Genomic DNA, 18307 nt, shown 5'->3' on the forward strand with positions numbered 1-18307 from the left:
ATACAAAATGCCTGAGTATTTTTTCCACTTTTCTGTTTGAGATAAGTTACCACAGTGAAGTTATCAGACTGAAAATGAACTCCATTCCCACATAGGTTCTCCAGCCACCAATGAAAGGTTTTCAAAAACAGTTACCATTTTGATGATGTTGACATGTAAATAATGATCTGGAAGGACCCTGTTTGTTTGTCAGTCTGAAATGGTAGGAGACTTGCTCCCCCCCATTCCTCTGTGTTTTCATCTGTAGTAATCGTGATTTCTGGAGGATGTGCCACTATGGTTGCCAGTTGTGAGAGTTGGTCCAGTGGTCAAAGTTTAGGTCTCCACTTGGACCATGTAATCATTATTAATGGAGCCCAATAAAGCGACGAAGTATTAAAATGTCCACTGCTGCATTAGCAAAATTCTGCCATTAAATGGATCCAAAAAGGCATGGAACTTAATGTAGCATTTTGAGTCTTGTTCATGGGTGATACATTCATTTTATTTAACATTCCAGACCTAATAGACTGAATCTTGAAAGGGTACAAAGCCTTGACCATTTGAACATTAATGGAGAAAAGAACAGTATAAAACAAACTCTCTTTACACATTTTTAAGACTGTTTGCCTCAAGACATTATTATGTCTAGCACAGGATACCAAAAGCAAATCTATTTGAAACCAACTACAGTGGATTGTTGAACAGTTTTCATATTTGACATTATGATGCAAATAAACAAATAAAAATACAAAATATAGATAACTTGTGAATTCTTTGAGGTTGATGTGTCTTTAATTGGTAAAAGAAGACTTAGAATCTGAATTTCAGTGCAACATGAAAAGCATGATGATGGAATGATGAATTTAAGAAATGAACGATTATTATTATATCAGCACTTTGTTGAACATATTGTGCTTGTTAGTGTCTGTGCTTCAGTGCACATGTCCAGCTATCAATTGGTTCTTACTCAAAATAATGGGGGTTGATCATATTTGATAAGTTGTTTCACTTGTTTAACTAGATGATAACAAATTTTTTTATATGATTGAAGAATGTTTTTTTGGATGATTGGGTGAGGGTATACCGGTACGTCATGTTTATGTAGGGCTTATAACCTTAAAAATCGTTTTCAACTTAGGGTGATCATATTAATCAGTTGTTTTACTGTGACAGGTAGGTGAGATTGCTTGGATAAGTGGATCATAAATAGACACTTTAGATTCTTCAAACCTTGAGGGTGAGAGTAAAATGTCACGATTTCATGTAGGGCATGTAGCCATAACTTTGTCAATACCGACTGAGGTAGGGTGATTTCTTTGATATCTTGGTAGATTGGTTGTACAAGAGTAAAATGTCACATTTTCATGTAGGGCATGTAGCCATAACTTTGTCAATACCAACTGAGGTAGGGTGATTTCTTTGATATCTTGGTAGATTGGTTGTACGAGAGTAAAATGTCACATTTTCATGTAAGGCATGTAGCCATAACTTTGTCAGTACTGACTGAGGTAGGGTGATTTCTTTGATCTCTTGGTAGATTGGTTGTACAAGAGTAAAATGTCACATTTTCATGTAGGGCATGTAGCCATAACTTTGTCAATACCGACTGAGGTAGGGTGATTTCTTTGATCTCTTGGTAGATTGGTTGTACGAGAGTAAAATGGGTTTTTTATGTATGGCTTGTTACCATAACTTTGTCTATAACAGCTCAGATAGGGTGATCATGTTTGCCAAGTTGTTTCATGAGGAAGATTAGATGATAACCAAGATTTATAATCCGGGATGCAGTAGCAAGTAATGGGTGGTTGGGTGGTGTCAAAAGAACAGATATTTGTGACAGCTGTCACCTGAAGCTTGAACTGTTCATATAGATAATATAGAACATTTATTTGAATTAATTGTTAACAGGCTGATAAATATTAAATTAAGTGACAGTGGTGATTCAGATACCAAAATAATTAAATGTATGTAATTGATACCACATTTGCTCTCCTAAAAGTTATCTATTTATCTTTGAAGCTGTGGTCTCCTTCAATCTCATTAGCCACATTTATACTTTGTGTTTTGCCACCAATAAGTCAGTTTTTGTATGTTTAGCTAGTGGTCCATCAACATTGTCATCAATATTCTGAATTCACATTTTTTTGTCATGAAGTACCAAACTTCACATACCATGTGACTACAGTAGACCCAGTGAACTCTGATCCGTTTGTTGATGTGTCAGATCTACCTTCTGTTCACAAATTTAAGAACCTTAGAAAATGTTTCTTTTATAAAACCGGTGAAGATATATGTATTGATACCAACCAAAGTAATTAATTACCAGTATACATTATAACAGTAATTAGAATAAACAAGACTTCTAAATTTCTTGCTACAGCAATGCTGCAATTACTTTTGTTTGCTAGATCTTACTATAAAAGGTCTTTATAAACAAAATAAATGGTTTTTACTCACATTTAATACAGAATAATAGTTTGTACTTAAGAGAATAGATTTGCCTGTACATATTCGTCATAAACCAGGAAAATTGTCTTATTTTTGATGGTGAGTTTTGTGATTTTATTATATATTAACAGTTGAATACTGAATTTTCACTGTCTGGGACAAAAAGATGAACATACAACATGTCCAGTTTTCCCCATAGTGGAAACCTTAAAATATATTTACTGTTTTGACTCTGTGGATTCATGATATATATGTATAACTGAAGTTCTTATATATGTATAAATGAAGTACTTATTTTTCAGGTGTTGATGTCTTACCTTCAACATCCAGACGTTGTGCCATATCAAGGTATGGGGTACAAAAAAGTTGAAATCATTAAAAATGCAGAACAACATTATTGTGATGGCACCTCCTTTTCCTTACAGGTGAGTATTAACAGTATACATATCTGGGTTAGGTTTAGTTGCACATAGCAGATTCATTGATGCACCATTAGTGTAGGATTGTGGTTTTTCCACACAATATTTTGTTTTATGCCTTCACTGCTGTGTGCCCTCTAGGTGTTCTTTTTCATTAGAAAAACATGAAAACTGTGCCTACTACTCTTAATTCCTGCATATCCATCCTGATTATATTGGCACGAGGAAATGGCCACAGTTGCAAACGGCAATAAAATAGATGGCCATATGCACCAAGGGCATGGGAGATTGTGTTCCACCACCCACCAGATTTGGGTAGCACACATGAATTTAAATGGACAAAAGAAAACTGTAGCACATAATGCAAAAGTATTTTCTTAAAACAATGAGATAATCTGTTTGTGTTGACAGTTTTGCCACCATAACTTTATCATCAGAACTTAATAACTTTCCTCGGACACTTGCATTATTACAATAAAAGTTTTATCATCCACTGATTCAAGTAACTCGTGAATACATTACATGTTTTAAATATCTGGATAACTTGCTCTCAGTTAACTTTAATTTTCACTCATTACTACCAGCATTTATTATAATAAATGTTTATTATAATGAGGAATCATAGTGAGTTATCTTCCCAGCAGGTGGAGTAACAGAAAAGCGTGGTCCTGATGTTAAATCTTGCCCCTTTTGTTTTTATCATTTGGCAGAACAAATTGTCAGTTTGTTTATTTTGTGGGTTGTAATGTCTTTTTTAAGCACATGATAGGCTGTACATTGTAACCAATATATTTGGTTGAGGAAGAACCGGGGAAGAACCACCAACTTGCTTAAAGCTACTGTAAATTTTTCTTACATACTGACTTGGTCAAGTCAATACTCTAACAAACATGGACAGAGATGAAATGTTATTGATCTGTGAAGGTGAACACCTTAGACAAATTTTAGGACTTGTGTTATGAAAACATATAATATCTGATCATATATTGAAGTAACTCAAAAGATGTACTTTATTAGCACTAGAAGACACTAAAATTGTCGTTTGGATTTCTTTAAGGTAATAACAATGTATATTTTAATAATTTTGGTCACCTTCTGTTCCTACTATAGTACCAACCCAGTATACATAAAAATTTAATGCTTTTAAAGTCCCTTTCTTATTTGCTTTTTTTTTTAGGAGGATAGGGAAGTTCTAGATTCCTCCATATTCTCTCCAGGGTTCCCCCACTACTTTGAAAGTGGGAAAAAATCAAGAGAAATGATAATTTTTTTCTCCTGACCATGAAAAGTCTTTGAATTTAGCAGATATTGATGAAAGTTAAAGAAAAACTTGGAAATGTTCCACAGCCACTTGGCAGAAACAGTTGCACAATTGAGTCATAACTAAAGTGATTGCGAGTTAAATTATAGAGTTCTGACCAGAATATTTGGAGGTTTCTGTATGGATCATTTGGGTGGATGCCATTGACATATTTATATAGTCAATCCAAACACTCAGTGGATTATATTCACCTAGGAGACCATTTAATTCACAGACAGCAACTGTATACTTCACAGACAGCTCCTTATCAATATCTTTTCTTGCATGGAAGGTATGAAAACCAGTCTTGTGTCACAAAATGCCAGCATGGTGGTGGCATAGGGTAGCTGCTTACCAGCTTGCCTAGCAAACTTAAACACTGTTACATTGAATCATACCTGCATGAAATCTATAGGAAAATGATTTTTTTCTCTCAAAAAATGCAAATATTATAATTGGTATGTCTTTAACGCATTCGGCCCCGATCCCATCTGTAGGCATGATCCGGTTTCTGCATTCATTGGCCGATCCCGCCTGTAGTTGTGAATTGTTTACTGCATTCAATGGCCAATCCCGTCTCCAGGTGTGAAGAATGTGTGTTAGATACAACGTCTCTGATTGGTTAGAAATGGTTTATTCCAAGAACTAAACAACTATTAAACCAATCAGAAATGATTTTACTTTCATTTTTTGAATCGTTCAGAAGCCAATGACTAAAGTTTGAGAGCGGTTTAACTACACGTGTTCTGTTCATGAAAAATCGTAAATAATGGCAGACGGAAGAGTGATTTTTGATGAGAGCAAAAATGTGGAGTTTCTCAGGTTTGATCTTGAAAATATTGAGCAAGCTGAGGAAAGATACGTTCAGCAGTTGGATATTTTGTGAGATTTAGATTTGGACATAAAAGTTTCTGAGATTGAATCGTCCGAAGATGATGATGCTGAGTTATTGCGGATAAACGTTGCACATAAGTTTGTAAATACTGTATAAAAAAGTTTTGAAAGACTTCGACAGATAGGGAAAAAATTACATCAGTGTGTTGACAAATTCATTTGAAATAAATGGTGACAATTTCATGGATTTTGTTTGGATATAGAAGAGATATTAAGGTAAGAGTGAATGCATGTGCACAATGTTTTTAAACAGGTAAAAACTATGGGGCACAAGCAGCTAGACACAGCTTTGTGCTTCTGAGGCATATCAGCAGAGATAGTGAAACAGTGCTGGGGCCGAATGAGTTAATCTGCTGATAGACAAGATGAAACTACAGCATTGATGAAATTTGACTTGGTACTTTGCCATGTAAGATCATTTTTCCACTCATTAGAAATGTTCAAATGTTTTTTCCACTCATTAGAAATGTTCAGAAGTGTGCTGCTTTTTGTGCAATACACAAAAACTTTCTCCCTTTTCACTTCACACATTCAAATTTGTCTATCCAAGGATTATTGAACTGGCAAACATTTTTTGATGGCATATTTTCCTTTGAATCTGTTAGCTTACATTTTAACATTGTACCAGAATTATTATATTTCCAAGTATGAATAACTGTTTTATACTTGTCAGGTTGACTGCAGTTTGTTATACATTACACATTACTCAATACTGAAATATTGATGAGTAAAACAACTTACATGCATACAATAAATGCATTAGCGCATGTTACGAGGCATGATTAGATTGATTATTAGGTCAATAACAACTTTATTGACATATTACAATAGTTGTAAACAGTCTGTTGAATGTTGTTTTCGTGGAAATGCATATGCTTGACAAATGTTGATTTAGCTTGAAATACCTGTGCTTGACAAATGTTGCTTTGTCTTGAAATATTTATGCTTAGTAGATATTTTATTTTGTCAGCAAATTGGTAGATCAAAAGATGAGTTCGCAAATATAAAGAAACTACCTTATAATCCAGGAGACATGGCATGTATGTCAACCCCATAGTTTGTTCCTTAAAGGCAGCAGTACGAAGTCATCAGAATTTTCAGTTTGCATTCATTTTCTTATTTACTTCAGTCTTTTGTTAGTGTTACTGCACTGTAGCAAATAATCGCATGAGATGTACCTCTTGGTCAGGTCCTTGGCTTGTGTGTTCCAGGGCAGTGAGTCAGAAATTAATTTTTCGGGCCCTTCTTTCTCCTTAAACACTTACAAACTTTCCAGAGTAAAGCAACCCATGATTTAAATGTGAAACCAAGACAGAGATGTGATTCAAACCATTTTTTAACACATGATTTTAATGTGAAACCAAGACTAGGACATATAATTCAATCCATTTATTAGACATGAAATTAATTTTTTTTTATTGAACTGGTACTGTTAATTTAGAGAATGCTCTGGTGACCTAAGTGGATAGAGTGTCTGCCTCAGATGCAGGATGTTGCAGGTTCAAGCCCTGGCCAAGCCATACCAGAAACTTATAAAAATGGTACTTGCAGCTGTCTTTCTTGGTGCTCGGCATTAAGAGTTAGTGTTAGGACTGGTCGGCCTGATGTCTGGATAATGTAACTGGGTGGGACTTGATGCTATATGTGTGCAGTATGATGCACCAGTGCTAGACTTCATAGCGATATGATTAAAATTGTTAAAGTTACATTAAAAATACAAATCACACACACACCCCCTGTTAATTAAGAATGAATATTGGATCTGATTCTAATTGGATGTTGTATATATAATTTTTTTTATTTGGTTCTTTATGGTACAGCAACACAAGTAAGATATTTAGTGCTTAGGCAGTTGGAGTAAAGTGCTTTGCTCTAGGACACACCATGGTAGCTGACCCAGGCTGGTCCAATGGTAGGATTCGAACCTGCACTTTTTGTCATAGGCATGCTAACCACTGAGCCCGCCATGGCTCCCTTGTAAATTTGACATTATCATCTATATGTTGGGTTGTTATAGCATTTTTGAATACACAATTATTATTAATGTTGAACCCTTTTTATTTCCTCTGCTTTAAGTATCATGGGTACTTTGATTTAATACATTCATGTTAGGTGTTGTAGGGTATGCTTTTTGAATTTTATGCACAAACAGTTGTTTTGGGGATATGAATGCATTGATCTTCCACTTGTGGTAAGGAAAAAATTCCATTCAGTTTTGTTGTGAAAGATTTGTGGTCATGGACACTGTGACTGCAAGAAGAAAAATGGTTTCTGCATAATATTAGTAGTTCTGCATAACAGACCATGACGAAACTCGGTGGATATCTTGCTCTTGGGGTAAGGAAGAAGTTTATCAAGATTAGGGCTGAAAGTTCAGAGGGCAAGATCACTGTGCCATGCCTGAGAGAAGAAGAATAGATTTTGCACCATGACAGTTCTTCATCACAGATTGAGACCAAACCGTGTAGACGCTTGCACATGGGTTGAAGAAGAAGCCTATTGAATTGGGGGGTCAAAGGTCAAGATCACTGATAAATAATGGAGAAAAATGTTTCCAGCACAAAAATTCAATTCTCGACCATATACACAGACCTGGACCAAATTTTGTTGATGACTTGCTTTTGGGGTAAGAAAAAGGCATGTTGATTTGGGGTTCAAAAGGTCAAAGGTTATGGTCACTCTAACTGTAAGAAGAGTAATGGATTTTTCCTACTGACAATTAATGAAAGCCAAATACTGTAACAAAAGTGTGTTAAAGGCTTGCACTTGAAGTAAAGAAGAGGCCAATTGATTTTGGGGTTAAAAGGTCACAGAGCAGATTCCTTGACCAAACATTGTGGTTTGCACATAGGTAATAAAGGAACCTTTAGATTTGGGATCTAAAGGTCAGAGGTCATGATTATGGTAAGTCTAATAATAAAATAGTGTTTCTGCATGCAGCAAGTTCAGTTCATAACCACTTGCCTTGACCAAAGCTCTAGATCATTGAGACTGTTAGTCACTGATTTCAAGAATCAACCATTTCCTACTAGTTCCTACATAGAAGACCATTAAACATGTGGAGGGCATATGCTCTTGCTATTTTTTATTAACGTAACATTATTACATGCATAGACCTGGTCCTTTATAAATATATCAGTACAGATGTAGGATCATTTAGTGATGTAAGTTGCTGGCCCTTATGGGCAGTTGGGTTTTGTGTTAGTCTCACCCACTGCACATCCATCAACATTTACATCATTTAAGCTTTTTGACATCCTCTATAGAACTACTGAATCAAATTTTAGTCAAGCTTTATAAGATTGCTCCTCATATGACTTACTTAAAAAATTGTTTTTGGTTGCTGACATCTTTCTGCTCTCTTCACCCATGTCTGCCTGCTACATTATTTCCTCATTTCTCATGAATATGCATAAACCTACTTTAGCAGTCATTGCCAAGATGACATTTGATACTAAGGAGTGAGCCTGTCAGATTTTATCTTTCAAACACAGCAACATATAGGTTAATAAGAGGTCACTTCCATTCATCAGTAAGAGCTTATTTTATAAGACCATTGATGATTCTTTTGTTTATGCATGTTCATGAAGGAATTAATTTTTTGTATTGCAGACAGCCATATGTGAAAAGAGCATAGTGATTTTCACTCATAGCTTGTAATGGTGAACTACCAACTAACCCTGAAAAGGGTGGGTTGGTATGCATATGTATATTTTTTAAGACTTGTACACTTTTAAATACCTGTTAAGAGTCCCAGTAGAGCAATATCAGGTACATTTGGGTCTCTTGTTTATTTTTTGGTCGGCAATATAAATAAGGACCTTATCAATACTCAAATAAGGAACAACTGGATAGAATTTATTGAATCATTAGGCCTAGACCAGCTGGTAAATGAACCTACAAGGGTAACAGAAAAATTGAGCATTCTTATTGATCACATTTATACCAACCTACCAGACAATGTGGCTTGTGTTAATGTACCGAATGTTGGTCTTAGTGACCACTATTCTACTTTTTTGACAAGAAAGGTTTAATGCAAGAAAAATAAGAAAAATACACACAAAATGATCACTTACAGATTGTTCAAAATTTTTAATGAAGAACAATTTCTCAATGACCTATATAAAGTTCCATGGAATATGATCCAAAATTTGGATGACATAGATGAAGCTCTGATGGTGTGGACTGACTTATTCATGGATGTAGTCTCTAAGCATGCACCACTGAAAGTACATCGAGTAAAGACTGAAATTCAAACTAATTGGCTTACTACTGAAATCCTTGATGCTATGAAAACACGGGATTCTGACGACAACCAATCATTTTACTCCAAGAAATTAAAAAATAATTTTTTTTACATCTTAAATCATGTAGTCCCATCATGACCTTGGAAACAACCAATCATTTTAAAATAAAATAGAAATTGTTTATGAAAGTAGCCACAAGTTCTGAATCAAGGTCAGAATTTAGATCAACACCTGGTGTTTATAAACTAAGAGTCAAGGTCAAACAGTTTTCTGAAAAAGTATCATCTCTAGTGAATAAATTTACATTATAATAGCATATGATAGAATAAAAAATTTAAAACTGACAATTAAATTAAAATAAATATGGATTAAATCAAATATACGTAACAAAGGCTATGGAAAACCATGCACGATATAAAGTATGGAGAAATAAAATAACAAGTATGATTAAAAAAGCTTTAAAAAACCTTATTATCAATCATTGCTTGAAAACAAAAAGAGCAGCACAAACTCCATTTGGAAAGTTTTCAATGAACTCACTGGAGGAACACACAAAGATCACACAAATAAAATTGATTCACTTCTGGTAAATAACACCATAGTCACTGATGACACTGACATTGCAAATGTTTTTAATGATTTTTTTTCACAAAAATTACTACAAAGTTAAAAGAACCAGTGATAGAAAACAACTTTAAAGAACTTAAAAAGTTCTGCAGCAGCAAAATCTCTAAGGAGGTATGTTTCTCTATCCCACCAGTGTTGAAAAATGTCTCAGTGAACTTGATACCAAGAAAGCTACAGGGCTTGATCAGATTGGTCCACGACTCATTCAGTCTTCTGCCTATGCTATTGTAGATAGCATGACATTCATAATCAATTAAAGTATTGCAACCTCATCTGTCCCCAAAATATGGAAAACTGCAAAAGTAACTCCTATTCACAAATCTGGTTCTAAGGATGACACTGATAACTACCGACCAATCTCAGTACTACTAAACTTGTCAAAATTGATTGAAACACATGTCCATGACTCATGTCATATTTAACCAAACACTTGCTGTTACACCCTAATCAATCAGGCTTTAGACAGAAACACTCCTGTGAGACTGCCTTGATCTCCCTAACTGATCAATGGCTTCAAGCACTTGACCAATGTAGACTAATAGGATCTGTATTTGTAGATTTCAGGAAATGGTGGATCATGAAATCCTTTAGAAAAAACTGAAAATCTACAAATGTGATGAAAGAACAGTTAGATGGTTTACTTCTTACTTAAGTGAGAGAACACATATTTATATAAATAATATTCTGTCTGAACCCGGAACAATTAGATATTGATCAGTACCACAAGGCTCAATTCTAGGTCCATTACTATTTATTTTATTTATTAATGACCTACCACTTTTACTAAGAGACTCAATATCATCTACTGATCTCTATGCACATGACACAACATTGTCAGATATCCAAAACACAAAGCATGAACTCAAAATTTCTTTGCAGAATGCCCTAAACAAACTGGAAAACTGGTGCACATGCAATGGCATGGTGGTAAATACTGGTAAAACTAAAATATTACTTATCTCAACATGGAAAAAAGGGGAAAATCTTGATAGTGATGAACTATGTCTGACATGGAAGGATAAAAATTTGAAATGGTCTGTCATGATAGACTACATGGTGTTCTGGTAGATAATAACCTATCATGGACTGAACATATCAGTAAAAAAGTCAATTCAAGTTTATGGCTTCTCAGTAGGATAAGACAGAAAACTATTTTATAACAGTTACATACAACCCTATTTAGACTACTGTAACACAGTATGGGGTAATTAAAATGATAAAAACATAGCAAAACTGGTACATCTTCAAAAAAGAGCATTAGGGCTAATATCAATCCAGAAAGAAAGCAAGGAAAATTTAGCTGGTAAGTTAAAAATATTATGTATTAAAGACTGAATCTGTTTGAGAAAAGCCAAATTAATGTACAGGATATCCCATAATAGTGCTCCTGAATATTCACAATCACTATTCCAATATAGGCTACCTGGTAATACTCCCCACCTGCGATCCATGTCTACCAAACATTATAAAATTCCCATACCAAAGAAGGAGTTATTTTAAAAAAGTTTCCAATACTCTGGAACTCTGCTCTGGAATAGTATTCCAGTTGAGATTAGAAATGCCCACCCTATTTCCTTCTTCCAAACCCATCATATCCAGTGGCTTCAGAGATGCAGCTAAAATAAAAAAATTCCTTTGTATGAGGGCCTCAAGGTAGATTAGTTCTTGGCTAATTGTGTTACCCTCTTTAAATAAGGTTATTATTATTATTATTATTAAGCAGAAAATGTCTTTCAACCTAGATTACCTGACCCATTTCAGTTATACTTGGATCTTATGCTGGTGTGAGGCAGGTGTGCAAGATCTGGTATTCATGGATCTACCAAGTTTTTCATGCTTGCCATTAAATAATCTACCAATTAGAAACTTTTTTTGAGTAACCCTTCTAAGTTGTTTTATTTTTTTTGTCTTTTGAAGGACCGTATGGATGCAACACCAACCATTCTTGATGCTGTGTATCCACGGATAGAGGTAGGTATTGTAGCATTAATAATTAAAGGAGTATCCATATTAGAAGGTAAAATGTGTATTTAAATGTATCAACTTGAATAGATGTCCTCTCTTACGAAGATACATGAAGCAATATTTATTTTTGAGAATGATGATTTTGAGAATGATGATAAACATTAAGAACTCAAACAAATGGGGATTACAAACGAAAATGCCATACTATTTATAGCATATGTGTATGATGAAAAATATCGGATATTTAGACACACAGATATGAATGTCAAAGTTTTTCTAAAAGTTTATTCTGTCAGTAAAATGTGGCATCGTATATTAAATGATTCATGTGCTGTGCTTGACACTGTTCGTTGAATGGTTTGATCCCTAGAAAATTACATTGATTATTAGAGAGTAGGACAAGTTTTAAATACAGAATCTGTCTGCACTCTGTTTTAAATACTGATTTGGGTCTAATTTGAGCAGGCTGAAATGGTTACATGTTTGTAGGTCTCCTACATCTGGTCACAAGAGAATAGCAAGAAAAGAATCTGTCAACACAGAAATAAATATTAAGGCAGCTAGCAGTTGCTGATAAATATAGATATGACTCAGTCCTGCTAAAAAATATATTTAATGAACAATGTAAGTGTAAAATAATTTCAGATGATAATTTGTTAAGTACATAAATTGAACGCTAACATTTTAAGGCTGATGTAGATGGCATTATATTATTCCATTTCTTTGAATAGATGTTATTTCTAGAAAATGGCTGTGCACATTCAACCCACAAAACCAGCCAACCTAAATAAAAATAATGCTTACTAGACATCCCATATAGCCACCACAGTGGACATCTTGAAGATCTTGTTATCACTACACCACTTAAATGGATGCTTCAGTGACCATAGTGTTTTGACTAAAAGACTTCTGATGATGTCTTGTTTTCCATAAATAACTACTGTACCAGTCTTACAGCCAGAATGGCCAACACAGCATCAATCTTGTTATTGCTGTTTCTCCAGAACAGAAAGTCATATCACTATAGGGTTTTACTGGAAGACTTCATATGTTGTCTAGTTGGTCACAAATAAAAATTGTGCAAGTCTGATACTCAATGTTGCCACCACAATGGCCATCTTGAAAATCTTGTCACCACTCCACTTAAATGGAAAGTTGTAATCAAAATCAGCTTTTTCAGCAGAAGACTTTTTACAATGCTTAGTTGGCCCTAAATGTAAATGATGCCAATCATAATTCCAGTATGGCTTCCAAAGTGTCTGATTTAATATCTTACTGCACAAGAATATCAGCTGGCTTTAACATTAAACAGTTACAAAGAGGAAATGGTTTTATCTTGATTTCCTTAAAAAAAATTTTGACTGATTGAATTTATTTTCCCACAGTACATGTAGATCATTTGGTAGAGCATTGGACTGTAATCCAAGGGTTATAATAAGTATTGAGATGTTCCAGTGTATGTGCATTGTTGAAGAGCTGATAAGTGGTAGAGCATTGGACTGTAATCCAAGAGTTATAATGAGTATTGAGATGTTCCAATGTATTTTCATTGTTGAAGAGCTGACAAGTGAGCAGACTGCTCCTCCATTTTCGTAGCAGTGGATATATCATCCTTCTTTAATTATAACTTTCTGACTCGCAGATTGGATCATTGACAAATACATAGTGATAAAGACAGCAGCACATATTTGTCTACCAAGAGATGCTATGAGTCACATCATCTGTCGTGAATGCTAAATGACTTTTTTTGATAAATGAACTGAATCATGTTTTTAAGCTATTTATTTCATGCTTTTTTAAAAAATTGAAACTTGAATATTATTTTTAATATTATTAAGTATTCTGATTTGTAGACTTGTGACTGCTGGCAACTATCCTGTAAAAGATTCCTATCCTTTAGAATAGAATGGAACTTAAATTAGACGTGAAGCTAAATAAAAGTACCATGTGATAGAGCACTTTCATTCCAATGAAAACCTGTAACAGAGTTGTCATGATGAGCCTAATTCATATTATGTTTAAATATTTGTTGGTGCAGATCCTTGTTCTTGCATTAAGGACTGTGAAAAGGCTGTTTATACCAAAGAAATAACTTACAGCTTCACTACAGAACAAAATTTTACTGCTAATTTTGGTTTACACTGCACAAATCCATGAAATAATTGCTTTAATATGTTGTAAAGGGACATATGAAAAAAAAACTGGAACAATAACTACATAAATGGTGAATGATAGGAAGTTGTAAATGCGTTTCCTATGTATTAAAAATTCCCAGAGTATTATGCTAAAAATGATCAGTTCTAAGGTTTGGGCCCCAAATATTTAATTGTTGAACTGATAGCATACATGTGACTGACTCGGGATTTGAGACCAGTAGATTTGCAAATTTGATCAGTAGATTGGCTTCTAGATTTTTTTCTTCATTATAAACATTACATGTTTTGAGAGATGAAATCAAAATAAGTACAGTGGTCCCACTCTTATACTGCCACCCCTTCTGCATCGGGAAGGTAGCTGTATAAGATGGGTGGCCTTTCCAGAGGGGGACCATATTTATGAGATGTATGTGTATGTATATGTATGTGTATATAGTAAGAAATCTACATATAACTTAGAGCAGTTAATATCTTCATTTAAAAGTAGCATTAATTATTAAAATGTTCTCCTTGTCTTAAAAACAGACTTATTTCAAGGTAACATAAATTATTAGTAATATATTCTTAGGCATGAAATGTGAGTTGGGTGTTGTGGGCATGCGCATTGCAATACCATTCAAAAACGTTATTTAAATCTGGGTACATACATTGTTTCGTATTCAAAATAATTCTCTTCCCATTTAACCCATTTTCCCACTGCTACAGAATATTCTCTGTATCTTTTATGATGGTTTGTTTGAGCCATCCCAACATAATTTATGATTGCTCTGGTGGCCTAGTGGTTAGAGTGTCCACCTTGGATGCAGGAGGTCGTGGGTTCAATCCCCAGCCTTGTCATACCAATGACTTATAACAAAAATGGTACTAACAGCTGCCTCGCTTGGCACTCAACATTAAAAGGTAAGTGTTAGGACTGATTGGCCTGGTGTCAGGATAATGTGACTGGGTGGGACATCATGCTACATCTGTGGCATGATGCCCCAGTGGACTGTAAACTGTTACAATCTAGACATTGTAGTGATATGACTGAAAAATTGTTAAAGCTACATTAAAAATCCTAATCACACACACACACACACACATATGCCAACATAATTTATTGGCAAGTGAATAACTTTTACTTTTCCTTCGGGAGTATTATTTCTCCATTTAGGTGATGACATGTTAAAGTTTTATAACAGTTTATTCCTATGTTGCTAATTGTACAGTACTGTAATTTAATTATGCAGACGAAACTATGTAGAGTAAACGAAATTCCTTGTTTATCAAGAATGTGATACATATACTATTGCTTCATTTTGAGGTCTTTGTTTGACCATGTTATGATCTTGATAATTACATCTGGTCATATTCGTGAGAGAAAAATGTAATCCCCTCTAAACATCAGCATTAATAATACTAACCTTACTGGTACATGTACTTTAGCCAACACCTTTTTTTAAAATGATAACCTGGCATCAAGAAACAGACATAGGAAAAGATAATTGGATTACTTACCGTACCTTATGAATTAAATATTGGTTCTGGACACATTAATAATAAAAATGTAGCCTTGGTGGGGGTGATTTTACATTTTTGCACTAATATGTTATATATTTCATTAAAACAGCAAGTTTTTAACATGAATCAGATTCAAATTCTGATGGAAAATGTTACAGTTATAATTAATACAAGTCTGTATATTGTTAATTAAATGAAAAAGGAACATTTGTACATCTTTTAGTTCACTGCAGACTAGGGGTTGTATATAAAATCCACAAGCTGGTGACAGGCTTTTGATCACTGATGGCATTCATTGTGATTACTAAGCTTTACACTTAATTGGCTCTCAGTAGCTTTCAGGTTCAGATTACTCCTAAATCTAAAATATAAAGATAAAATGAAGAGTACATAAAAATCTGGTTTAGGGACCTGAAGATCATTTCACTTGTGCTTGTGATACATGCCGGAACCCCATTGAATCTGTTAGAAATATGCTGAACTCTTTGATCACACACATGGACTAGAAAATTCAACATTTTATTATCCCTTTGATGATCTGATTCATCAATCATGACACTGAACTTGTAACAAACATGTATTTTCAACTTTTCAGTCTCAGTTGGGGGCTATGACCAGAGTGGCAATGTGTGGTCTTTGTTATTGTTGTCGTTATGGGGTTTAACGTCATTTTTCAGCACAAGATAGTCCAGTTATGGTGGACAGTATAATTGGTGGATGAATAACCTAAGGAAACCCAGGAAAGAACCAGTGACCCACAGGAAGCTACTGGCAGGCTTTCCCACATACCCACATTGGCCCATGCAGAGAGAGTTGAGATGGCAGTGATCCATAACAGAGAGCACTTTAGACCATGTGGCCACTAGAGCTCTTGTTTTCTTTGTATGCTTACAATTTTAGAGCATGGCAACATTACTTTAACGCATTTATTAAAATGTTCTTCAATGAGGAACAGTAAATTGTGCTCTGCCACAAAATTGGCAAACAGAATGTCTGCCAGTTTCACATGATCTACTTTTTATCAGCCTCAAATAATGCATTCATAGTTCATGTGTTTGTTACAGAAGAAGTATTGTCTCTATCTGAATATGCCTGGTGATACCTTTTCTTCCTCCATATACTATCTTAATTTCAACTTTGCATGAAACGCACAATGCAAGCTCTGGACCATTGCTAATTGTCAGCACACACTGAAACTCTGATTTCCAAGCATTGTTGAACTCAAAATATTTTGTGGTCAGTGGATTCTTAGTAATGTTTCAGCATTTTGACACGAATAAAAAAATATGAGTTGTCCTTTAATATTCCTTTTAAAATGTTCATCTTAAACAATTAACATACCGCTCCGGTGGCCTAGTGGTTAGATCGTCTGCCTCGGATGCAGAAGGTCATGGATTCGATCCCCCAACCGAGTCATACCAAAGACTTATAAAAATGGTACTAACAGCTGCCTTGCTTGGTGCTTAGCATTAAGAGGTTAGTGTTAGGACTGGTTGACCTGGTGTCAGGATAATGTGACTGGGTGGGACATCATGCTTCATGTCTGCAGCATGATGCCCCAGTGCTAGACATCACTATAAAAACTGTCACACTGCAGACATTGTAGAAATATGACTGATTTTTTTTTAAAGCTACATTAAAAATCCAAATCACACACACAAACAATTCAATACCAATTGAGCAAGACAAAGAATCAAACTTTAATTTTTGTGGTCATTCTTTCCATTTTATCCCCTTTCGCCACAGATCAGCTGATGTTCGTCATACTTAGAAGTGATCATGGACCACCATTTATCCCATTATTATTACTTAAAACACCAAAACAGCATCATGCATTTGGCCTTAAACTCTGCCAATTTTATTATAAATGTAAGCAATTTACAGCTTGCTGTGCACACATGTTAGCTATTCTATAATCTTAGTTGCTCAGCCATTCATCATAACACTTAAACTTGAACCAGTACAATTACAGATGTGTTGATAGAACAAATAAAACTACTTGTTTTTTTCATTTTTTAAATATTTTTTTTTAATTATTTTAATTTTCAAAAGGGTATATTTCAACTATAAAATGGTATTTGCAGTAGATGGCCTTAAAAACAGTTTTTATAAGCTATCACAAGTGATAACCTAGCACAATGGCAGCTCTTTATGCAGTTTGTTTTCTTGGCCACTGAGGTGTTAATTTCATATGACACTGATGTTGTTCATGCTTTGAGTTTGAAGATGACCATGGCATCATCAACTGGTTTGGTTTCTGTGAATACATGAATGCTTGATCAAGCCAGCTTGTGCTCTGAACTGTCTTTGGCACACTTGACAGGAGATGCTGTTTGGCTTTGCTTGATCGTTAGAGGACATGCTGCAGTTCTAAGACATCTGCTGCTCTACAAAAGGCTTTCCTGATGTAGGTTGGTGTATAACATCTGTCTTCTTGATACTGATTGTGAGACCAGAATTGTCACAAGCTGAAGAGAAATGGTCCATATTCTGTTCTGTGTAGACTCAGTTGTGGCATTCTGGGAACAGTCATCAGCAAATAGGAGATCAGGAACAGTCACTTAGCTTCATCATTGCCTGTAGTCTCCTCAGATTGAAGAGCTTGCTGTCATTCCAGTATCTGATGTTGATCTCAGTGTCATAGACATAGAAGGCATCAGTAAGCATGGCAGAGAACAACATGCTGTAGATGGTTGGGGCTAACACATGGCCTTGCTGGACTCCATTGGTGACTGGCAATAGTTAGATTTCTCACCTTTGCCCACAGCA

The 18307-nt window shown here is 34.9% G+C and overlaps 1 protein-coding gene across 1 annotated transcript in view; it reads left to right on the top strand.

The window, feature by feature from the left end:
• LOC149804475 (Golgi-pH regulating cation channel-like) overlaps positions 1-18307 on the top strand; it is a 133100-nt gene that overhangs the window by 27810 nt on the left and 86983 nt on the right. Inside the window, exons 4-5 of the mRNA XM_089940689.1 lie at positions 2733-2855; positions 11835-11888. Of these exons, the coding sequence (XP_089796815.1) occupies positions 2733-2855; positions 11835-11888 (177 nt within the window). The remainder of the gene's footprint in view (positions 1-2732; positions 2856-11834; positions 11889-18307) is intronic.

The sequence above is a fragment of the Sinohyriopsis cumingii genome, chromosome 2 (assembly GCF_028554795.1).
Source record: "Sinohyriopsis cumingii isolate HCF-2022 chromosome 2, ASM2855479v2, whole genome shotgun sequence".
In the NCBI taxonomy this organism is placed as follows: Eukaryota; Metazoa; Mollusca; class Bivalvia; order Unionida; family Unionidae; genus Sinohyriopsis; species Sinohyriopsis cumingii.